The 25808-nt window shown below is 41.0% G+C and overlaps 1 protein-coding gene across 1 annotated transcript in view; it reads right to left on the reverse strand.

Moving 5' to 3' along the window:
- Nucleotides 1–13406: 13406 nt before the first annotated feature.
- prkci (protein kinase C, iota) overlaps nt 13407–25808 on the reverse strand; it is a 148725-nt gene continuing 136323 nt past the window's right edge. The window contains exons 18-19 of the mRNA XM_068042740.1: nt 21917–22032; nt 13407–19161 (exon numbers count right to left, since the gene is read on the reverse strand). Of these exons, the coding sequence (XP_067898841.1) occupies nt 19074–19161; nt 21917–22032 (204 nt within the window). The 3' untranslated portion in view covers nt 13407–19073. The remainder of the gene's footprint in view (nt 19162–21916; nt 22033–25808) is intronic.

The following is a 25808-nucleotide window of genomic DNA, read 5'->3' on the forward strand; positions in this document are numbered from 1 at the left end:
CAGTGCGCCGTTTTTCCACACTCTCTTGGCCAGTTTGGACATAGCAGCGGACGCCTTCCCCATGCGCGAGTTGATTTCTGCATCAAGAGACAGGTTACTGGTGATAGTTGAGCCTAGGTAGGTGAACTCTTGAACCACATCCAGAGCATGGTCGCCAATATTGATGGATGGAGTATTTCTGACGTCCTGTCCCATGATGTTCGTTTTCTTGAGGCTGATGGTTAGGCCAAATTCGTTGCAGGCAGCCGAAATCCTGTCGACGAGTCTCTGCAGACACTCTTCTGTGTTGGAATGTTAATGCAGCATCATCAGCAAAGAGGAGTTCCCTGATGAGGACCTTCCGCACTTTGGTCTCCGCTCTCAGATGGGCAAGGTTGAACAACCTGCCATCTGATCTTGTGTGGAGGAAAATTCCTTCTTCTGAAGACTTGAACGCATGCGAGAGCAGCATGGAGAAGAAGATCCCAAACAGTGTAGGTGCGAAAACACAGCCCTGTTTAACGCCACTCACGATAGGAAAGGGGTCTGATGAGGCACCACTATGCTGAATTGTGCCTTTCATATCGTCATGGAATGAGGTGATGATACTTAGTAGCTTTGGTGGACATCCGATTTTTGCTAGTAGTCCGAAGAGACCACGTCTGCTGACGAGGTCAAAGGCTTTGGTGAATCTACGAAAGCAATATAGAAGGGCATCTGTTGTTCACAGCATTTCTCCTGTAGCTGGCGAAGGGAGAACAGCATGTCAATGGTGGATCTCTCTGCTCGGAAGCCACACTGTGCCTCAGGGTAGACATGCCCAGACAGCTTCTGGAGTCTGTTTAAAATGGCTCGAGCGAAGACTTGCCCCACTATGCTGAGCAGGGAGATTCCTCGGTAGTTGTTGCAGTCACCGTGGTCATCCTTGTTCTTATAGAGGGTGATGATATTGAAATTGTGCATGCCCTGTGGTACTCTCCCTCATCCCAGCATAGGCGAAGCAGGTCTTGGAGTGCTTAGGACCAAGCTCATGGTTTATGGCTGTGAAATATGGGTGACTTCCAGGTACGAGGTAAAGAAGCTCAATAATTTCCATCTTCGCTGTTTGTGGTGCATTATGGGTATATCCTGGCAGGACAAAATTACAATTGTAGCAAACCTCTCAAAGGCAGAGCTCCCAAGTTTGTTGGCACTAATCAAACAGAGGCAGCTTCGGTGGTTCGGACACGTCCACAGGATGGAAGACAGTTGCATACCTAAGGACCTTCTGCATGGTGAAGTGGGGCACCGAAAAGCTCCGCTTCAAGGATGCTTGCAAGCGTGACATGAAGGCCCTAAATGTTACCTATCGCACTTGGGAATCACTAGCTGGCGAAAGAGGGAAATGGCATCACATCCTATGGACTGGTATGCACTACCATGATGACCGGTTGCTACAGCAGCTTGGCAACAGGCACCAACTTCAAAAACAACTCACAGCGTCGGTTGGCAGCTTCACATGCAGCACTTTTGGCAGAGCCTGCCTGTCAAGGATTGGCATTCACAGCCATCAGCAAAGGTGCTCCAAGACACCCCATCTAAATCGATTGTTTGCTGCATGTCCATCATCTTTTACAGATGAAAGGATGCAAACTAATTGGCCTAGCAATTGGGGATGAGCAACAAATGCCGGCCGTGGCTGTCATACCCACATTCTGAGAATGAATTTTAGATAGGTGCAAAAATGAGTAAGTTTGTTCAATCATTAAGGAACATATTCTTCACAATGTGGTTTCCCCATTAGCTGGAATCCATTGAACAATATGCAAAAGGTGCATTTAAAAAAAAAATTCCAGACTTCTAGTGACATCACCTACCTTGATTAGGGTGTTCTTATGGAGCCTCTCAAAAGTCTCACAGTCTCTCAAAATCTACGAACGCCTTACTGCAAATTCAGCACCATCTTCGAATAAAGACCACAATCCATATGTTTCATTTGTTCTATTCTCTATATAGGTGAGTCACATGTCAGAAATGCTCCATCCATCAATATTGGCGACCACGCTCTGGAAGTGGTTCAAGAGTTCACCTACCTAGGCTCAACTATCACCAGTAACCTGTCTCTAGATGCAGAAATCAACAAGCGCATGGGTAAGGCTTCCACTGCTATGTTCAGACTGGCCAAGAGAGTGTGGGAAAATGGCGCACTGACACGGAACACAAAAGTCCGAGTGTATCAGGCCTGTGTCCTCAGTACCTTGCTCTACGGCAGCGAGGCCTGGACAACGTATGCCAGCCAAGAGCGACGTCTCAATTCATTCCATCTTCGCTGCCTTCGGAGAATACTTGGCATCAGGTGGCAGGACTATATCTCCAACACAGAAGTCCTTGAAGCGGCCAACATCCCCAGCTTATACACACTACTGAGTCAGCGGCGCTTGAGATGGCTTGGCCATGTGAGCCGCATGGAAGATGGCAGGATCCCCAAAGACACATTGTACAGCGAGCTCGCCACTGGTATCAGACCCACCGGCCGTCCATGTCTCCGTTATAAAGACGTCTGCAAACGCGACATGAAATCGTGTGACATTGATCACAAGTCGTGGGAGTCAGTTGCCAGCATTCGCCAGAGCTGGCGGGCAGCCATAAAGACAGGGCTAAATTGTGGCGAGTCGAAGAGACTTAGTAGTTGGCAGGAAAAAAGACAGAGGCGCAAGGGGAGAGCCAACTGTGCAACAGCCCCAACAAACAAATTTCTCTGCAGCACCTGTGGAAGAGCCTGTCACTCCAGAATTGGCCTTTATAGCCACTCCAGGCGCTGCTTCACAAACCACTGACCACCTCCAGGCGCGTATCCATTGTCTCTCGAGATAAGGAGGCCCAAAAGAATAGGTGAGGTTGATTTTTAGAAATAAGCAATGCCACACTGTCTTAATTTAGATCATATGAATCTCTCTGCATTATTGGAATGTGCAGCTTTGCCAAATTCATGGCAACTTGTGTCATTGCTCACTCAGAAGTCTGCCTTTGTGTATGGCTCGAATACATGTCACATGACTGTTAAAATGGTACAACTTTCGAAAGGACAATTTTTTCTGTAATATCTAATTACAATGAACAGCATTTATATTTGAATGAATGATGATGGGAGTTTTACTGTGATAATGTGACTAACAGGTTCTCTACAGCATCCAGACATGGCTGTTTGATCTGGTAATTAATCAGATAAGGGGTGGAGGTCTAACAGACAGCCTTTCACACATTTTCTATCTGAGACTGCATCATTCTATGTACACTTGACTACTGAGCTGCGATAGGTTATCTGTGGGGTAGGATGTTATATTATTTTCACTGCTTACACGCATCCCCAACATCCACCCCATCCCCAATGATACAGCAGTTCATTGTTCACCCAATAGCCCACTATCTCACTTACTTTATGCACATGGTCATATTTTGGAGAGTTGCCACTTGCCTACGGAAGCAGATCTTTACATTGGGCACTAGTAGAAAGCATTGAGAAATAGCTCGAAACTTAAATTTGTATTTATATAGCACCTTTAAATTTCCCATGGCACTTGAACAAAATCTGATACTGAGTCACATAAGGAGATACTGGAACAGCTGACCAAAAGCTTAGCCAAAGAGGTAGGTTTTAAGGAGCACCCAGAGGAAGAGGTAGAGATGGGAAGAGGTTTAGGGAGGGAATTTCAGTGCTTGGGGCCTAAGTGCTGAATGTATGGCTGGAAATAATGGAGCAATGAATAATGGGAATGCAGAAGAGACCAGAAAATTGTCGAGCTGGGGGAGGTTACAAAAAGGAAAAGAAGTACTTGCTTTTATCTAGCGCCTTCCATGACCTCACAACATCCTAAACTGCTTTAGGATTGCTTTACAGCCAATTAGGTACTTTTGAAATTTAGTCATTGTTGCAATGTAGGAAAATGGCAGTGTATTTGAGAACAGCATTCTCTTGTAAAGAGCTATGTGGTAATGACCAAACAATTTGTTTTTTAGTGATGTTGATTAAAGGATAAAAATTGGCCAGAACACAGAGGATAACTCCCTGCCCTCTTTGAAATAGTGCGATGGGATCTTTTATGTCCACCTGAAAGAACAAACTGGGCTTTGGTTTAATGTCTCGTTAAAAGACAGCACCTTCGACAGTGCAGCACTCTCTCAGTACCGGAGTGAGAGTGTCAGTCAATATTTATGTTCTCAAGTTTCTAAGAAATACCTGTGGGGTGATGGGTGAGTGGGACTTCGCGCAAGTTAGCCACTGCCAGAGAGAACCAGGCATGATGAGAGGGGGAATTTCCAAATATGACTAGTCACCCAAAGTGTTAAGTCAGCAGCAGAATTTGACACAAAAAGGTGTCTTGTTAGCATCTTATACAGATCCTTTTGTTATTACAAACCAGGTCGACATTCAACCTCAAGGAGATACCCCGGAGGCTGCTCACATGTATTGTCACAGAAGATTACTTGTTATCTCTTCCACTTTCTTCTCAACTGCCTGCTCCAATATTACAAATTTCCCAGCAAGAAAAGTTTGTCAGGCTTAACTGGTAATAACAATTTGGGTGCGATCTTTCCATCATTCAGCTTGCACCAGACTGCTGCTTGGACATAATACTCCAGATGGGGCTTAAGCAGGGATTTAGTAAGGTTTCGCATAACCTTCTTGCTTTTTTATTCTATGCCTATCTTTATAAACTCACGAATTCCATTAAAAAAAAAAATACAGCCTTCTCAACTTATCCTGCCACATTTAAATATATATGTACATAAACCCCAGGTCTCTGTGCTCTTGTAACCCCTTTGAAATTGTACTATTTATTTCATATTGCATCTCCTTGAAAAATTTAGACACAGGAGCATTCAAGTTTACGTAGTTTCCACAGTGGAATGTTTCAGAAATCTTGTGGGTGTGCTTGACAGCAATTAAGGGTTGGCTACTAGCAGTTAACAGCTTTCATTTAAATGGATGAGTTGATTGTTGTTACACATTTCTTTGTCTGACACTTAGTTTGAGTTTGCCACCTTATCCAGTGTGTTAATATAGTAATCTGAGAAAAGCTGTGGGGTTGGCCCCACACAGACCAGCATTGCTGTTTGCTATGCAAAAGTGTCTCAATTGTGGTTTTGCCTTTTGTACTTTCTGAGCCTTCCGGTTAGGTTGATCACTGCCTTGTTGCAACTGACCAAATTGTTTTTCTCTTCTGGGAAACAGACTTTTTAATCTCATCAACAATGCCAAAACTCTATTTAAATGGTGAATAGAATTTTAATACATTTACTTGCATCTTCCCGGTACATCCTAACACGTGACTTTTACATTTAGGCAAAGATCCCCAGCCTTTGAATATCACATCAAACATACAATTACTTGAACTATTACTAGTGGTAACCACCTAAGATATTGAGGAGATATTTGAATATACCAACTTTGTTCCAGGTTTGGAATGATACAAAACAGGAGACCGTTCAGTCCATTGAAGCTGTACTGGCTCTTTAGAAAAAGCTATCCAATTAGTGCCATTCCCCTTCCCTTTCCCTATGGGCGCTGCAAATTTTCCCCCTTCAATTATTTAATTTGTGTTCACCACCCTTTCAGGCATTCCAGATCACAAGTTGCTGCTTCAAAAAAAATCTCATCTCGCTTCTGGTATTTTTGCCAATTACCTTAAATCTATGTCCTCCTTTAGCCAGTGGTAGTAGTTTCTCTGTTGCACCATCAAAACCTTTTTGATCATTTTGAACACCTTTAATATATCTCCCCTTTACCTTCTCTGCTCATCTCTCCACATAACTGAAGTCCTGGAACAATTCATAGAGAGATACAGCACTGAAACAGGCCCTTCGGCCCACCAAGTCTGTGCCGACCAACAACCACCCATTTATACTAATCCTACATTAATCCCAGATTCCCTTACATCCCCACCTTCCCTCAATTCTCCTACCACCTACCTACACTAGGGACAATTTACAATGGCCAATTTACCTATCAACCTGCAAGTCTTTGGCTGTGGGAGGAAACCGGAGCACCTGACGGAAACCCACGTGGTCACAGGGAGAACTTGCAAACTCCACACAGGCAGTACCCAGAACCGAACCTGGGTCACTGGAGCTGTGAGGCTGCGGTGCTAACCACTGCGCCACCCCATAGGGAGAAACTGTTTCCACTGATTGGCGGGATAGTAACCAGGGGCCATAGATTTAAGATAATTGGCAAAAGAGAAAGAGGGGAGATTAGGAGAATTTTTTTTAATGCAGTGAGTTGTGATAAAAGGAAAAAAAGACTTGCATTTATATAGCGCTTTTCACAACCACTGGATGTCTCAAAGCACTTTACAGTCAATGAAGCACTTTTGAAGTGCAGTCACTGTTGTAATGTAGGAAACGCGGCCGACAACCTTCGCACAGCAAGCTCCCACAAACAGCAACGTGACAACGACCAGATAATCTGTTTTTGTGATGTTGATAGAGGGATAGATATTGGCCAGAACACTGGGGATAACTCCCTGCTCTTCTTCAAAATAGTGCCATGGGATCTTTTTACATCCATCTGAACAGGCAATGGTCTGGAATCCCTTTCAGGCAGTGGAAGTACATTCAGTAACAATTTTCAAAAGAAAATTGGATATACACTTGAAAAGGAATAAATTTGCAGGGCTACGGGGAAAGAGGAGGGGTCTGGGACTTATCGGCGAGCTCTTAAAAAGAGATGGCTCAGAAACAATGGGCTGAATGGCCTCCTGTGCTGTATGAATTCAATACTGATCCACATCTACTTGCAGCTGTACAATCTTTCAGATAATCTATAGAAGCTTAGTATTGGCATAACTGCATATTTATAAACATAACAGCAAAATATGCTCAAGAATCAGAGTGCTTTGTTGGTAAAGGAATGGGGTTGGGGATGTGGTTGTGAATGGTGTTGAGGTTGAGTTTGCATTTGGAGTGGGGGATGAGGATGTGATTGGGGTTGACGGTAGGATTGGATTTAGGATTGGGGTTAGGGATGTTGATGTGTTTGGGTTGGGTTTGGGCATGTGGTTTGGGATGGGAATAGGGATGGGGGATGAGTTTGGGGTCAGGCTTTGTGGTTGGGGTTCCCTGGGCAGGGTCAAACCTAAAGAAAAAGAGTTAATAAAGTGAGTGTTCAAATAGCCGTCTGGTAGTGCAGTACTTGAGTATTACAGAAAACAGAGACATTCCGTCGAAGCTTTTTGCCTTGCACTCATCAGGACAAATCGCAAGAATACCAATGTAAGGGAAGCTACAAAACCACACTACATGAGAAGAGAGTGCCGATTGGTTGGCAAGTGGACTCTGACCGGCAGACGCGTTGCCATGGAGAATGCACCAGTCCATGGTGACTGACAGCCAACTGCCAAGCCCTGCCCGAAATCCAAACCAAGTAGCCCGAATCTGAATGGTCAAGGCATTGCCCTATGGAATGAACTAGCGAATGGCCGTCACCCACCTTGCCCAGCTGAAACAGGCGCAATGTGTGTACATGTTCTTTCTGTCTGCAAAGAACAGGGCCCTGTGTATTAATACATGTAGTGTCCAGTATGCACAAATGCACCACACTGCAAGCCTGACCGATGACCCCAAATTGGCTGTCAGCATAATTCCCAGCACACCGAGGACTATCTAGCAAATGTTGTTCAATCGCGGAATCACATCGAATGTTGAACACTGTTTGAGTAGTTTGTACCTTGCCTGTTGTGAACATTCTAGTAAGTATTCTCTGTTTCCTCTCCAAGGCCTTGCTTGACATCCTTCCTAAAATGTGATACCTAGAATTGTACATAATACTCCAGCTGGGACTTAAACAGGGATTTATTAAGGTTTTGCATAACTTTCTTGCTTTTGTACTCAATGTCTATTGTTATTAAGCTATGGATCCCATGTGTTTTTTTGAACAGCCTTCTCAAATTGTACTGCCGCCTTTAAATATTTGTGCATATATACCCACAGGTCTCTCTGCTCTTATAACCACTTTAAAATTATACCATTTATTTTGTATTGCATCTCCTTGTCTGTGTTCAAATACATCATTTCTGCGTTAAATTGCATCTGCCACACGCCTGCCCATTTCACCAGTCGATATCCTGAAGTCTATTATCCTCCTCCCTGCTTACTACATTTCTAAAAATGATAGAATTCGCCTTTTCATTAATCTCATCATTGAATGGAACCAAAGGGATAGTTTTAAGCCTGGTCTTAAATGAGGAGGTGGAGATGGTAAAGACATTTACAGAAGGGATTCCAGTGCTTAGAGCCTAAATGGCTGAAGGAATCACCACCAATGGTGGAGTGAAGGAAGTAGGGGGTGCACAAGTGGTCAGAATTGGACAAAAGGAGGTGCTAGAATTGCTCTGCATAGTTGCTGCTTGCAAGAAGAGCAGTTGAAAGTTTTGCATTGTACATAACTCCATTTCTGGAACCCTCTTGTGCTTAAGCTGACCTAGATACATTCAACAAAAGGGTCCAAAGTTTCTGTTTTTGTGAGCTCCGTAGATGCATATCATGGAGCCTCAGGGACCATGTATGGGAGGTAATGTTCACCTTTGCATAAGGCAGCAAACTGACAGGTGGACGATCCACTCCACCAGATTACCTCCCAAGTGGTGACATTGAAAATGACCGCATGAAGTTGAAAACCACGTCCCCATTCATTTGCATCTACCTCAAAAGTGCTGATGCCAACAGATCTTACAGAATGGAAACAAAGATGAAGTCCATCATTTCTGAAATGTAGTAAACAATGAGGAGGGTAAAACAAAGTGCAGCAGGGCACAGACTGGTGAAATGGGCAGACACAAGTCAGATGCAATTTTACAGAGAAATGTGAATGATGCATTTTGTTAAGACAAACAAGGAGGTGCAATATAAAATAAATGGTACAATTTTAAAGGTGGTACAAGATCAGAGAGACCAGGGAGTACACGTACACAAATATTTGGTTCCGATTTAAAATTTAACTGGCAATCAGGCAACTGGGCTAGAAACAGCGCTTTCCAAATCTTCAGGCCCACAGAAACTCAAAAAGGACAATCCAATAAAAAAAAATACATATATGCAAATATAACTGAACTGCCTGGGCTTCCAGGGATGGAGCACCAGGTCTCAGGTCACATCTTCTCTACTTTCGGATGAAACATTAAACTGAGGCCCTGTCTGCCCTCTCAGGTGTTTGTAAAGGATCCCATGACACTATTTTCAAGAGCAGCAGAGTTGTCCCTGGAGTCCTGGTCAATGTTTATCTTTCAACCTACATCATTGAAACAAATTATCTGGTCATTTTCACATTGATATCTGTGGGAATGTGCTTTGTGTAAACTGACTGCTGTATTTCCTACATTGCAACAGCAACTACACCTCAAAAGTACTCAATTGGATGTCCAGCACCATAGGACATCCCGAGGTTGTGAAAGGTGTTATATAAATGCAATTTCTTTCTATCTTTATGGCGCATACACAGGTTGGCAAATGTGCATTTGGACGTTCTTCCAGTGACTGGAGAAATTGCATTATTTAAACTACATGGATGAACTAATTGCAGGCAGAGGTGATTTGGGCACCACCAGTCTAACTACCTCTTGTCCCATAAGCAGTTTCAAAAGGATATTTCTTGTATTCTCCCATCCCCACCCAATATTCACATGTATGCACGTCCCAGAAGGGAATCATCTGATTACGATAAGCAGCGATTTCCACCTTGCAATAGTATTTCTAAGTTTTATTGATTGACTAACTGATTGAAAAAGGTGAAGAATTCACTTAAGGGTTGATGCACAATAGGACACTTTTTTTTAAGATTGTACCTTTCACAAATTTTTATTTTAAAAAATACCCATAGAACGTTTTCCCACATTCAGGAATGTAAATGACGGTATTTGGCATGTAGTTTAATATACGCAACACAATGCATCAATCTTCGACATGTTTTACACCAATTCATCTGTCATTACAGTAGTTTTGAAATGACCTTTAAACCAGTGAATATATAAAGTACAAAGAACAAATGTGCCGTGGCATTCGACTAACTTAAAAATTTTTTTTTTTAAAGTTCATGTTCCAAAGTGAAAACAGAGTCCTGGAAAAAGGGTAAAAAAATGCACAACTCTTACAAGGTCTAATTTCAGCTCTGTTGCACCGGCTGCACACATGTGTTCGAACTGCAAATTAATCTCAGAGACCACCCTGCTGCTGTCCTTCACAAGCGTAACAAAAACACATAATTTTTCCAAGAACTAAGGGTGGCATTGTTTCTTTTGTAATTACGCAATTTTCCTTTCAAACAAAATTTAAGGATTCACTTGTGCTTTATCTTAACAGCTGACAAAAGAAAGAGTTCATGCACAGATTAAGACAACCACGGTTAGAGAACCCAGACTCGTAAAAATCCAAGAAGTAGTTACAATATAAAAACTTAATTCATGCTTAGAGTTATAGTTCTGACTCGCCAACTGCAGGTGTGTAACCCTGATTTGCAATGTGAATTATTGCTCATTGTACATATACATCTACTACAGGACTATCTTGTATAGTCAGAAATTAGTGCAATCTCTTAGAAAACTTACATTCTGATAACTAAAGATTTCTTTACACAAACCTGGAGTTCAAATTCCCAAATTAAAACTTTAAATGTCAGTCCCATTCTGATGGTATACCTGCCTTGTCCAAATTAAGGTACAAGGCTGAAAGACTGATGCGATAGCCATTCGGAATAACTGTGAAATACACATTTCCAACAGCTGCCATTAGTAACTGCGCTTGGGAACTTTAATCCAAGTTTATTATAACCACAGAAACAGGCTGCTGTATATTTTTGAAGATTCCTTGGAGATGGACCTTGTGTTGGGTGTCCAAGGTTAGTACAGTCTAAATGTAATAGAAAACATTATTTCAGAAAACACTATTGCTTTGTTATGAGATTCAATAGCAAGTGACAGTGGATTCAATGGGACATCCCTCATCGATAAAAAAGCTTCGCTTACATATGGAAAATTCTGTTGTCTTTTTCATTTAATTTCCAGACTTTACAGTTCCTTGTTTATGATGCAATAATTCTTGGGCCTCAATTGGACGCTGACACGAGGATACATCATGTGCAGCACAAAAGATCAGTTATTGTTCAGATATGGGTATTTTTGCCACCTTGTGGATTTGATACGCAAAATTAAGATGTTGGGACAGTAAATTTCACTACTGTGCTGGCCAGCCAGTGATTCGCTTTAACAAGTGGGAAATCATGGGCTAGCAAGTGCAGAAGTGGAAAACTAGTTAAAGTGTACAAATTCAAGGATACCACACTTGCCAAATCACTTGCCCCAGCTCTGGTTTGTATCACACAAGGGACTGATTTGACAACTTGTTAGCGACAGTGTCACGGGAAAGTTATGGATCGTATCCTCCACCTCCCAGCACAGGTCGCACACAACACACATCAATAAATAACAGTGACAAAGTTAGACATCAGCTTTCATTTTAAATGCCAATTAAATAGATTGGGTTTCTGTGATGTGAAATACTTTTTACTCCCCTTAGCGTTAACTGTCGCCCATCACCATTAAATTCAGTTAACTTTTAATGAAGATACTTATTCATGTGTGATATAAAGTCACCAGAAAAATGATTTCCTGTCAAACTGCAATTAGCGAGATAGCAAGACAACTACACGCTATGTCAAACAAGATGAGGCTGATTAAATTGGGTCTATACTCTCCAGAGTTTAGACAGATGGAGAGTTGATCTCATTGAAACATACAAGATTCTGAAGGGGCTTGAAAGGGTAGATACTGAGAGGTTGTTTCCCCTGGCTGGGGAATCGAGAACATGGGGTGCACAGTCTCAGGATGAGTCCATCATTTAGAACGGAGATGAGGAGAAATTTCTTCACTCAGGATTTTACCAGAGGGTTGTGAATGCACCATTGTTGAGAAGATTCAAGGTTGCCAAAGACAGATTTTTGCTCTCTCAGGGAATCAAGGGATATGGGAGCGGGTATGGAAATGGAGTTGAGGCAGACCAGTCATAATGGCGGAGAAGGCTCGAGGAGCGTATGGTCTACTTCTGCTCCTATTTCTTGCTGCTGCGGATAGAGGCACTAAGGTCCCTGCAGTCAGTAAATTCTATTGCAGTGGTGAACCACGCAAGAGAGATATCCCAGATTTACTCCCGATAGCCTTTGCTGAATTATTTCAGCCAGGGTATCAGCGGGGTGTGGGAAATAAGCCAGGGTTCTCAGTCACAATCTTTGAGCCCTATTGGAGAGTGCAGTGTGTGGTAGTCAAGTGAGGGCTAAAATCAGGCTCAGCAGTGATACTCATAACACTATTCAGGGTTGCCAGTACTGCATATGCATTTCTGCAACACCACTCAAGGTTTAATGCCCTTAGTCACCAGTGCAATGATGCCAGGTTGTGACAACTTGTACCTCTATGGGTTGCCGTTCACCAAGACAGGAGGATTGCAGGAAATAACCACAGATTTATGTTAACTTGAGGTAGATTCCAAATCCCAACTACATTAACCTCCCCGTTAGCACAGCACACTGTAGGATTTTTAAAAACAGGCTATGACTGAGGTGTGTTTAACGTGGAAATCATCACTTCCCAGCTGAATATGCTCCAGACTGAAACGCTTCATTATAAAGATGTTCAATTCTTTGATTGCGAAATGTATAAAATTGGCTAATTATAGTCCCTTAATATTTACATTCCGAATTCATTGAACTATACCCCCTAAAAAAAAACGATTCCTCCAAACCAAACCAACACCGTGATCTTTTTCTGTTTTGTACTGATTCGCAAACAGTAAACCAAGAACAATCTGAACCTTAACGCTTCTCTATTAAATCTTTTTCAGAAAACTCCTGCAGCCAATTTCTTGGCTAGATTCTAGGTTTGCTCTCCAGTGCACTGTTCCAGACTACAAGGCTCTACAACTCTCAGGCACGCGCACACACAAACACCTGGGGGGATGGAGCTTTTCTTCCAAAAGAGCCAACTTCTGAAATCAAAGTCTTAAAGCCTGAATTTATTACGATATATTCAGAGGAATGTGATTATGGAAATCAGATCGGAGGTGTTTTTCAGCAAAATTATTCAGACAGCATGGTTAACAAGCTAACACGGAATGTGGAGATTTGCCAACTCATCAGGGATATGATGTTGCTGCACAAGCTCCCTCAACTCCCACACAAATATAGAGAACATTTATTCCCGAGAAAACCATCTTGATTTTAAAATAAATGCTACCAAAATTTCAATGTATTTTTTTGCTAGGACTGTTCTTTCAAATCACTCCATGGGGAGATTTCTATTAGTGAAAATCTAAACATGTTCCTTTGTGTGCATACTTACAAATTTTATAAGTTATGAACAGCTAAAATCTCTTCTCTCTCTCTTCCCCTCCCCCCCCCCCCCCCACACACATACACACATTTATTAGGCTGCCTCTTTAATCCACAATTACAGCTAATAATTTCACACCTTCCAGGAAATTGCCACAAGAAGAATGACAGGACCAGAGCATGTGTATTATCGAGGGTGGACATATCTGGTTAGTAATTGATGACTATTTATTCTCCATCAAATATTTTATGAAATCACAATATAATGGATTACTGAACTCTGTGCACATGTGGATATTAAACAGAACCAAATTGAAAACATTCACTTCCCCCCTCATCAAAATAACACGCAAATTACACCTATGTGAGAAAATGGTCTCCGCAGTTCTTGGTCTCTTACGCTAATGGAATGGTACAATATAACAGTTTGTACTGGGTTGCCCAGTACAATGCAACATCGATTCCAATTAAGTGAAGTCTTAATTGAAGACTCCCAGTCTCAGGAGGAGCTAATCCAATAAAATGATCACTGAGAGGGGGAAAGCAAGCCAGGACAGAATGTTTTCCATTGGGACGGATAGCACAGAACTGGGACTTCATTCAGCACAAAACGAGCTTGGACGCAAGATATTACATAACAATTGTAAAGGCCAAAAGACAGGGTTCTGAGTATTAAGAATTGATTTAATGTAAGCAGAGCAGCAAAAAGAGAGACTGCCTAATGAAAAAAAACATGTATGTTAAGAAGAAATGAAACATCAATACCCATTCACAAATTGCCAAAAGATAGATTCACAACTCGATGCCAATAATTATGGAACTCAACTGAACAGGGCGGCACAGTGGTTAGCACTGCCGCCTCACAGCTCCAGGGTCCCGGGTTCGATTCTGGGTACTGCCTGTGTGGAGTTTGCAAGTTCTCCGTGTCTGCGTGGGTTTTCTCCAGGTGCTCCGGTTTCCTCCCACAAGCCAAAAGACTTGCAGGTTGGTAGGTAAATTGGCCTTTATAAATTGTCACTAGTATAGGTAGGTGGTAGGGAAATATAGGGTCAGGTGGGGATGTTGGGTAGGAATATGGGATTAGTGTAGGATTAGTATAACTGGGTGGTTGATGGTCTGCACAGACTCGGTGGGCCGAAGGGCCTGTTTCAGTGCTGTATCTCTAATCTAATCTAATGAACCACTCCATGGTCTTTGATTTTACAGGAGACAAACTATTTGTCGACATTGTACCTGAAGGGCAGTCCTTCACCAGATACACATGACAGCATAAAACTAAACTAATATTCTTTCATACCAGCACTGTAAAAACAGCACAGTAGCTGTTGCTAGTCACAAAACTCAAACAAACGGCAGTATCTTCTGCTTAAATGAAAACTTGGTGCTCGACCCCTAATAAACCAAAAAAAAGCAAAACATTGGAGATAAGACAAATGAAATGCATTAAAAAAACTACATAAGAGCATTGAGCAGGGCATTAATGAGAAAAGAGTAAATGTAAGTCAGAGATCCCAGAAACATAGTTCTACTTGACACTCAGTGTTGCAATGTTCTTATTTAAAATAAACCAATATTAATATTTTCTTTAAACCACTAACCACATATATGAATGAAAAACCTAGCAGTAAACTCCCAAGTCCTCAATTTCCTGATTCCATGTTTTTCTGACAATTACAATCACCAATGGGCTTCATGTGTCAAAATTGAGGGCCCAGCATGACTGTACAACACTTTAAAGCTATGGTTAAGGAGTTTAATTGGTTCTGAGACTAATACCATCAGGTGTTAATTTGTAGATGAACAACTTGGCGAAACGAGAGGGGTCAAGGGTAATGTCGTAACAAGCGTATCGCCTGTTAAGTGGGCATGAATTAGTAGTAGAGATGGCAAATGTTAAGAAGGGTCTCTTTTCCACGCCCTACTCTTTCAAATGCTAAAGGAATCTGAATGGAAATGAGGATAGGCAGGAGATAACTATCACAAATTGGGGTTGTTACCTAGTTGGGTCTTTAACAACCTGTAAACTTCTTTCTTCACAGATTGCTGCATTTCCAGCATTTTCTACTTCTATTTAAAAAAAAACTTATTTGCAAACATTCCCAAACAAGATAGGAGTATGGGCACCGTGTCAGGAATTGTCTTGTGGTGTGCTGCATTAGGTTGTGTAGATATTTTTCTGACAGTAGAATTCATGGACTCTTTAGGCGAGTAAGTGGAAACATTATTCCTTCAAAAGGGAAACGTCTTAGAATTACCAGTAACACAAATCATGGAAACTCCCATTCCAGTAGTTCGTAAATGCTGCTGCCACCACCTGAAAGCTATGGTCAGCTTCTCTTTATCCGACAACCAGCAAGACTAATTTTTCACCTCAATCAAATCAAGATATTCACAAATTCTTTGAGGAGGTGGGGGACCAGAACAATTTAAAATGATACATTACTATGGAGCAGTTAAATACTTAGATGGCCAAAGAGCACTTTAAACCTGCACTATTCTGTTTTCCTAACAATTCTGTATGTGACGCTTTCAAAATGTTTATGAATCTTCAACCACCAAACTCCCACCTGCTCTTGGCAGTTGTACATACTGAAGAACAGCCTCCTCCAAAAACCAAACAATTACTCCACGCTACACACTCGTCGATTCTCCTGTAAATTTGGCCGATAACCTCTGCATTTATAGTGCTCTGACTGCACAGTCTGGGTATGCTCCCAATACCAATGTAGTTGTATCATTAGCTCACTGATATTTTAAGAAATGACATGCAGTTTCCAAATTAATCTTCACAATGAACATTTCTGAATTGTAAATGACATTCTTCCAGATGGGCCAACCAAGCCTTATGCATTTCAGTGCCCTGAACAAATAAACATTAAAAGATGCCATATCCCATTCTCTTTGTGCGTAAGTGCAGATGTTTTTGCCTTTGCATTGACTGGTCGCTGTCCCCACAATCCATAGTTGAATAACCCACCAGCACCATCTTCCACAAGGTACCCAGATTTCATTCCCCAGCAAGAGGCGTTCTTGAGTACAAAAGACTGATAGAGGGGGTAAAAAAGTCATGAGTTAAAAATATCATCATGCTCCAGCAGCTCTGCAATATTACTCTTGGCATTCAGTTTGACAACAGTAAACTTCAACAATGGTGCAAGTCACGATGGCTGCCAACATCTGCACTGTTACATTCATCTGTCCAAATATACAAAAAATACTGTGAACGTTACTATAGTGCTCAAAAAGCAGAAAATATCACTACATCAGAAAGGGATATGGTCTCTTTAATAGTCTTTTAGAATGTGCTACAGTTTTAAATGGGACTTGTGGAGTATTGAACTATGCCATAATCTTAAAAGGTGCGTTTACAGGTATTTCTCAGCTACCCCTTAAGCAATTACGTGTTTTCAATTGATAGATAAAGTCCTGGATGGGGAATGAAGCATTAAAAGCAGCACTCTACCCATTCATATTCATCACTGCAGCAATCAGTAGATCCACTCCAGTAATCACGAAAAAGGATGACATTGCAAAATGAAATTCCCCTAAACATCTCAAAATCCTAGAATGTAACTATTCATTAACTGTAAACCAATGGCCCTGAACATATCGAATAGAAACCCTTTTTGGTTACAAGTAATGACACCAGCTTTCTACTTTCACAGAACAATGGACGGAACAGTGGAATGCAACCCCAAACATCATTAACATTTCCTGAATCCCAGATAATTAAAAAAAAAAGTTTAACTTATTTGGTCATTTTAAACAAGGGACTATAAGTCAGGAAATATATACACATAATGTCTCATTCTAGCTGGACTGCTAGCAGCAGTTTTAAAGCAGAACGAGAGATGTTGCAAGTCAATAGTCATTCTTTTTTGGGACATTTCGGATTACGTGACATTCAATAGGATAAACTCTCTAAGGTGGATAAGCAAATGAGTAACCATGCCAAGTATTGAATGCAACCTCTAAAATCTGAAGATTAAGTGGGTATGGACAAGGCAGAAACATCAAAGAAACTAAGGTATACTGCAGTTTATCATGTCCAGATAAAATTGCAGCTCAAATGTGGCAAAGTTACACTTCTCAATTTCTAACAACAATTCACAACTATATTCACTACAGTAAAATAATACGATGGAGGAAAGGAAGAGGGGTGGAAAGAAAGTTGCAGCAACACAAATATGTCATGTCTGTTCGATTAGCTGTAGAAGAGATCAACAGCACAGTTAATTTAGCAGGTTGTGTTTTTTCAATATAAAATTGTAATTGCAATTTATCAAACACAGCGATAACGATTTTCTTTACATGGAACAATGGGTGACTCCTTCCATGCTGCCACAAAACAGAAAAAGTCTGGAGGACGGGAAGTGTCATGAGTGAAGTTGCTAAATAGCGTTACAATCCATTTACTCAGAAATTCATGCCTGGTTTTGCTTCCGTTTCTTAACAAGAAATTACTTGAGTTTGAATCTCTCATGGGACAGGGAGGCAACAAGAAACAAACTTTATACAATGTCAGGTCTGTAGCAAAGTAGTGCAGTCAATAATATTAAATTTTATGTATTGAAATGTGGGTTCTTTTTCGAGGGGAAAGGGGAAGATAAAAACTATAAACGCATCTTTCATTTCCAAGTATTTGAGTGAACGTTCAATACAATTCCTAGCAAAACTTTGTTCTGCTTTCTCGGCATCAGCTGCAGCCGCTACAAACAGCAGGAGATAGAAGGTAATTTTAGTCATTTATGTATGAAGTATAACAGTGACAAGATGTGGCAGATCATTCCTTACTCTGCATAACTCCGTATCCAACACACAATCCAGGAAGCTTAGTTCCAATAGACTATATACTGGCAGGACTGAAAGCCTCAATCGGCACACTGTGATGCAGAATATATTTTACCTGCTTTTATATATATATATTTTTTTCATATAAAAAAAAGACACCTTTCATATCAGTGCAGACACAAGAATAGTCACAGTATGTTTGTGCACTTTTTTTTGTAATTCTCATTTGTGGTCCCAAAAGAAACATGTGATAACTTTAAAAAAAAACTAATAGTCAATGAGATAAATGCCAATAGGATTTCTACAATTCAGTTTCTGTACATGATCTTGCTTGTATTGTGCTAGTAGTTGGAAGAAATGTTTGAAATGCTTTTCTTTCCCTCACCTTGGACACACTTTTCCAGTAGATAAGGGCAATGTTATACCAGCAAAAGCATTTTTGTCAAAGCCATTAGCTGCCACCTCCCTGAGCAAATACCACTGGCCACAGGCTGGTAGAGGTATCTTGGGGGAGCAAATGAAGCCTTTAAGTCGTGCACATAGGTTTTACGTCAATACCAGGAGAATAAAGCTAACTTTCCACCCAACGACCCAATGGAAAAAAAAAACAAGTAAGTCAGTTCTTAGGTAAGTTAAGAGAAGACTTGCTCCCCAACTAAAACTATCCTGGCCACCAAGTTAATAGCATCAGCAGGAAATATCGGGGGGAAAAAAGGTAATCTCTCAGCTGCAGTGGTTGAGAACTCAGGTAATTAACCTGCAGCTTATAGTTAAATTGTAACAGGTATACTAGGTACTCATTGGCCATTTGCTGGATTAGAGTTGGGATGAGCATTCTCAACCCCATTAGCTGTACAGAGAAAAGGCTTCTGCTACGAAAACAAGATTCATTGTTTGCAGCTCTTCCACATGCATGGTTGGAGGCACTGGCCACATGCACAGATTCCAGCAATCAGACGCACTCTTCAGCTGACATCAGAAGGGGATTGATATATTCAAAGCCTTCAAATTCTGATTGGTCAATCTTCTTTACTGCATCACTAAGAAAACAAAATTAAAGAAAAAATAAATAGCAGAGCATGGAAAATAGTAACAAATAGTAATGATTCATCAAATCAAGTCATTTATTTTACATACTCCTGCATGACACAAAAGTGGGACTAAAAGGGTTTCTGTGCAATTTCTTAACTTAATAGCGAACAGCAGAAGGGACACGTTGTTTGATACGATCCACAAGTCTTTGGGATATACAGCCTATATACCTAGCATCACACTGGCATTGAAATTCATATATCGCATTACTCATTTGTGTGATAGGCAGGACGTCAGCATTCTGTTAGTGGCGAATGTCACATGTGTTGCTACTGCATAGTAGCAGCGTGAAGCAGCTAATTTACCTGCTGCTCAAATTTTTGGGATACATTACCCTTCCAGGGTAACTTGAGGTAGACTGGGCACTTTTCAGTACCGAAAAAGATGGTCTTAGGCCCATTCATAAGTTTGCATAATATACAGCGAGAAAGGATCTGATCAGGGTAGCCATGGTCACTCAGGATGTCTTTGATTCGCCCTATTTCAGCATCAAGCTTGCATGGTTAGCAAATGGCTCGGGCCCTATTTATGAGGTTGCCAATGAGGCCAATCTTATAGTGCATGGAACTGTAAGAATCTCAACGCATGTATTGGCCAGTGAAGCCAAAATGACATCCTGCCTATCACACAAATGAGTAATGTGATGTATGAATTTCAAAGCCAGTGTGATGCTAGGTATATAGGCCGTATGTCCCAAAGACTGGCAGGTCTCATCAAACATGACCCTTCTGCTGTTCGCAATGGGCAAGGTATGGGCAGTATCCAACCAGCCCGTGCTTGCAAAACTCAAAACACAGTGTCCAACATTAGACGTGATTCTGCGATTGGACGACATTTTCTAAATAATCCACAGTGTGCTAAAAATTACACTGACAACAATTTATGATCGTCAGTAGGACTCGCAGTGTGGCACATTTGCGCGTACTGGAAGCTACATATATTAATACACAGGGCCCTGTTCTTTGCAGACAGGAAGAATATGTACTAACATTGCGCCTGTTTCAGCTGAACAAAATAAGTGACAGCCATTCGCTGGTTCATTCCTCAGGTCAATGCTTTGACCAGAGTCAAGTTGCCTGGTTTAACTGTCAGTTAACTGTCAGCCACCGTAAACTGGTGCATTCACCATGGCAACCCCTCTACCAATCAGAGTTCACTTGCCAACAAATCAGCACTCTCTTTTCATGCAGTGTAAATTGTTGTTTTCCCTTACATTGGTTATTGTTACGGATTGTCCTGATGAGTGCAAGACGAAAAGCTTCGTCAAGATGTCCCTATTTTTGGTAACTGTAATATCTAATCGTTGCTAAGCTGCCCTAGAGGAAGTAATTCCGATAGGGCAGATGGGAAAAAAATTTGACAGTTAAACCCTTGCAAAGTTAGTTCACAGAGCATTCGTGGAGACCTGACTGCATTTTCAGTTACGTGAATTGCTCATGGCATGGAGTAACGCAAGGGAGAATGAAGTCTAAAAAGTCAAGAGTAAAACTAAAGCAGGCGATCTGTTGTAGTATGACAGCTTGCAACATATCCTACCTGTAGCTGGAATTGCTGACTGAGTACTGCAACTGTACATGAAAAGGTGCAATGCAGTGAAAATTATTTGAGAGACAACAGATCATCCGCCCTAAACATAAGCTTACAAAACAGGGTCAGATATAGGAAAGAAAATTTTACACTCAAGTTATCTAAATTTTACACTACACATCTTTGCAGGTGGAAGGACAAGTCGATAAAGCTATTTCTTTTTAAAAGATGGAATCCTTGGCTTTATAAATAGAAACACAGGCCTTGATATTAACCCCCAGATTTACCAGACTGGTACCAGGGTTGACGGAATTTAGTTATTTGGAGAGACTTGAGAAGTTGGGATTGTTGTCTGGAGATCATGAAGGTTAAGGGGAGGTGTTCAAAATTGGAAGTGGTATTGATAGGGTAGAGTGGAGTGGAAGAAACTATTTCCACGACCAGAGGACACAGATTTAAGATAATTGACAAAAGAGATAGAGGGAGATGAAGAGTATTCTTGACTTACTCTGACTTATGATGATCTGAAATGCACTGCCTGAAAGGGTGATACAAGCAGATTCAACAGCAACTTCTAAAAGGGAAATGGATATTTACTTAAAAAGGAAAATGATGCAGGGATACACAGAAAGAGCAGGGAAGTAGGGCTAATTAGATAGCTCTTCCAAAGAGCTGGCACTGGCAGGATGGGCCAAATAACCTTCTTGTGTACTATATGAAACTATGAAGCTGTGAAATAATACTAGTTGAATTTGGATTATTGCACATGAATTTAATAGCCACTGACAAATCATGTTACATTCACTGTAAAATACCTATATAATGAATCGAGATCAAATCCATATGAATTTCCCTGGTTTATTCACAGTAGATGTCACATAAATGGTTGCCAATGCAGCAGATGCGCACAATATAGTTGTAGCTTCCTTGCTTCCTTTACAACACATTTTAATTGGAATAAAAAACTAGGCCAATATGTATTAAAGGAACAAATAATTTAGACAAACCCGCTCAAGGTATTACTGAAATTACTTTAGCTGTCCACAATGTTAATAATTTTTCAGGACAGGGGTGGTAAACAAAATTAAATTGATCCCTCGCCAATCCCAGATAAGCAACATAAACTATTTGGTTCTTATTATGGAGAAGAGGAAAATTACCATGACTGCTACTTACTCGTCATCTGGAGTGAGCTGGACAGGTTCATTCGTGAACTGGGAGTCAAAGTTGTCAAGTCCATATTCACCAGAAATGTGTGGCTTGAAGGGTGGGATGACCTGCCTCTGTTCCATCTAGATCATCAATAATAAAAATTAAAATGTTAAATTTTCACCTGATTTAGTTTTCTTTACGGTAATTTGCATTTTCAGGCCAGCTGCAGGACTTCTATGCAGAAAGACTGTGGTTAACTCCAATGCAGTTCCTAACAGACTTAAACCCTTAGCACAAACTGCCCTTCATTTGACAATAATTGTCACCAATTAACTTCAGAAAGGAAATAAGAACCATAGTGAGAGAACTGAAAATGACACATTGATGAATTAAAGAGGACTCATCTGAGATTCAAGTCAAAGCACATTTTTGCAGCAGAGCTAGATGACATTAGTTCTAAAGTAAATTGTGTAATACCTCCTTGGAACTCCGTGACATAGATTGGGTGTGCAAAAATAGAAAAATATTCTATTTCTTATCACAGTCACTCTGAGTACCAACTATCAGGGATCATTATTGCTTAGCAGTGTGAGTAAGGAATTATCAGGCAAGACACAGTAATTGACCCATGGTTCTTGAGTTTCAACTTGTATTGTTAACTCAGTTCCTTCAAAACTTTGGACTGATTCCCTAACTTCATTCTAATGATGCAGTTTTAGCATTGTGTTTAAACAGATTTGCATTCAAAGGCCAATCATAATCTTTTTGTAACAATTTAAATATTTTCCCACTTTTCTGGTATAAAGGTAAATAACTGCAGAATCCAGTCTCTAGTACTTGATACAGTAAGATTAGCAGACATTTCAAAGATGATTCCATAGTCGGCACTCCCAGCAGGGAGCACGTTTCCAAGAAGCATGACTTGAAAATCGTGAAATAGCAATTTAAGTGTACTTCCTGTAACCCAATGTACTTTAATTGGTCACACTACAGCCTCCTGCATAGAGGAGAGATCAAATGCAGATTTGTTGTCCGCTTTCAGGAACATTTATGTTCTGTTTGAGAGTGCGACACTGGCCTCCTTATGGCTTCTCCCTTTCCACACCAAGCTTTTCTGCTTTTGCCTTCTTTACTATTGCAACTAAACTCAATGCTAGCGTCAGAAACGTTATCATATTGGTCTCCTAAATACCCTGTAGCCTTTTGCCTCAAACCTTTGTGAAGCAACTTAGTGGCCTCACACATTTTCGCCAGTCTCTCATCCATTCTCCATTTCATTCTCCTCCAGCGTGCAGACTTCTAGTGTGAATCTTTCCCATATTTTATTTTTAATATATAGACTTACTCAGCTCTTTTGTTCCATATATGTTTTTTACTCTCACTGAAATGATCTTGACATACCCACCAGTGATCAGATCTCTCTTGCTTTATAGATTAAAAATCTGTATATCATTATACCCATTAACTGCCTCTCTGACAGGAATCAGCGATCTTGACTTTTAAGTGCTGCTCTCCTCTCCCCTCTTCATGTGTTCAGTTTCCAATTCTGAAGATCTACATTCAAAACAATTTTAGGAACTGTTGCTGGTGTGAATTCAGATACTAAGGCAGTGGTGTCACAGTTGTATATATCAGCTTGTTTTTTCTGATTGGTGTGATTTAATGTCAGCAATAACTTATTCATTTTAAATGGGTTATTCCTGGCATTAAAGTAATGCTAAAATAAAAGCAAAATACTGCGGATGCTGGAAATCTGAAAGTAGTACAAGTAAATCGCTGCTTCACCTGAAAGGAGTGTTTGGGGCCTGGGATCGTGAGGAGAGAGGAGGTAAATGGGCAGTATTACACCTCCTGCGATTGCAGGGGAAGGTGCCATGGGATGGGGACGAGGTGGTGGGGGTAATGGAGGAGTGGACCAGGGTGTCACGGAGGGAACGATCCCTTCGGAATGCTGACAGGGCAAGGGAGGGGAAGATGCGTTTGGGAGTGGCATCACGCTGGAGGTGGCGGAAATGGCGGAGGATGATCCTTTGGATATGGAGGCTGATAGGGTGGAAAGTGAGGACAAGGGGAACCCTGTCATGTTTTGGGAGGGAGGGGAAGGGTTGAGGGCAGAGGTACAGGAAATGGGCCGGACACGGTTGAGGGCCCTGTCAACAACAGTGGGGGGGGGAAATCCTCTTTCAACGTACCATTAACACATTGTTTGCCTTTGCTCCATGACCTTTTGGTCAGCTATGTGGCCTTGTCCAATCTACACCTTCTCCTTTGTTATCTCTTGCCCCACCCTCACCTCACTTGCTTATAACCTGTGCCATTTTTAATATTTGTCAGTTCCGATGAAGGGTCACTGACCCGAAACGTTAACTCTGCTTCTCTTTCCACAGATGCTGCCAGACCTGCTGAGTGGTTCCAGCATTTCTTGTTTTTATTAAAGTAATGCTGATGGAAAATCTAGGTTATCTACTTGCATTGAAACTGCAAAAAGCAAGATATGATCCTCCTGCTGCTCTTTGCCATCACCGCACCCCACCCCTTCCTCATTCAGCTGATGTTGAACCACTGAATCATATAAATCAGGAAGGGTCCCAAGACTGATACCTGCCCTATGATGAGTTAGATGATCTTATTCTCAGCTTTGGCATTATTTCCTGAACTACGGCATATTCCTCACCCAAATTAGTGGCCAGTGACCTTCAGTGATCAGTGTACATGATATAATTATATGTAGAAATCTCCCTCTCATTGTTTGTATATACACACACACATGTCTAGGATCACATACCAATGATCATTTGGTTATTTTAGGCTCTACTTGTTAACTCAAGAAATATGGTAATAATATTTTACTAGTTACGATTGTGACTTGTAGCAGTGGGCTGCCATGTTTAACTATCAATACCTTAGAATGAGCCATACTTTTATAAGACGGGAAAAAAAAAAGAGAGAAAAGAAAAAAAATGAGAGAAAGTGGATCGTAGGAAAGGTGGATGAAATGATAGAGTTGTACAGCACAGAAGGCTCATTCTCCTGTGCTGGCTCTCTATTTACTCTCACTTTAAATTTTTCCTCATTCAATTATTTATTTTAAAAGCTATCAATTTTGCTTCAACCACCATTTCCAATAGGGCTTTCCATGTCCTAACAACCCTTTATGTAAATAAAAATTCTCTTAACCTCACCATTCAATCTTTTGGTAATGGAATTAAATACACACTCTTTAGTTACTGACTCACCAAAACTACAAAATACTTTCCCCCGTTTTATCTTACGACACCCTCTCAATTTTGAACCTTTGTTAGATCTCTCTTAACCATGTTCATTCTAATACAGAGCGACAGTTTCTCCAGTCTCTGCTCAAAACTAAAGCTCATCCTTGTAAACCAAGGAATGGAGCAGTTTACAAACCACACAAAAAGATGCCCACCTTGGGAGGATTAAAGAAGTACATATGGTTAAGACAGAGATCCAGCCCAGATCACAAGAGTGTTCCATTGTTACACTATCGCTTTCACTACTGCTCTAACAGATACAGGTCAATTGGGGTCAACCTCCACTAAAAAAAAGCAGACAACCAGACTGCTTAAGGGAGCAACTGACATAATTGAAACAAGTAAATACCTGCAAAAGGCAGCCCAAAATCATAACATTGTCCTTTAACCAACTTCTTGTCCCTGCTGTCACATTCCCTTTAAAATGAGCCTTCTATCTGGCACTTTATCAAATGCCTTACAAAAAGTAAGACACATAACAACCACTGCATTTCCTCCATTGTTAAGGTAAATTTGTCAGACATAATTTGCCTTTTTCGCATTCACGTTGACAGTTCTAATTAATCCTCGACTTTCCAGGTGTTACGGACTCCAGACATTTACCCTCCAGTGAGCAGATACAAGGTCACAATATGCATTATATA

The sequence above is a fragment of the Heterodontus francisci genome, chromosome 11 (genome assembly GCF_036365525.1).
Source record: "Heterodontus francisci isolate sHetFra1 chromosome 11, sHetFra1.hap1, whole genome shotgun sequence".
Classification (NCBI taxonomy): Eukaryota; Metazoa; Chordata; class Chondrichthyes; order Heterodontiformes; family Heterodontidae; genus Heterodontus; species Heterodontus francisci.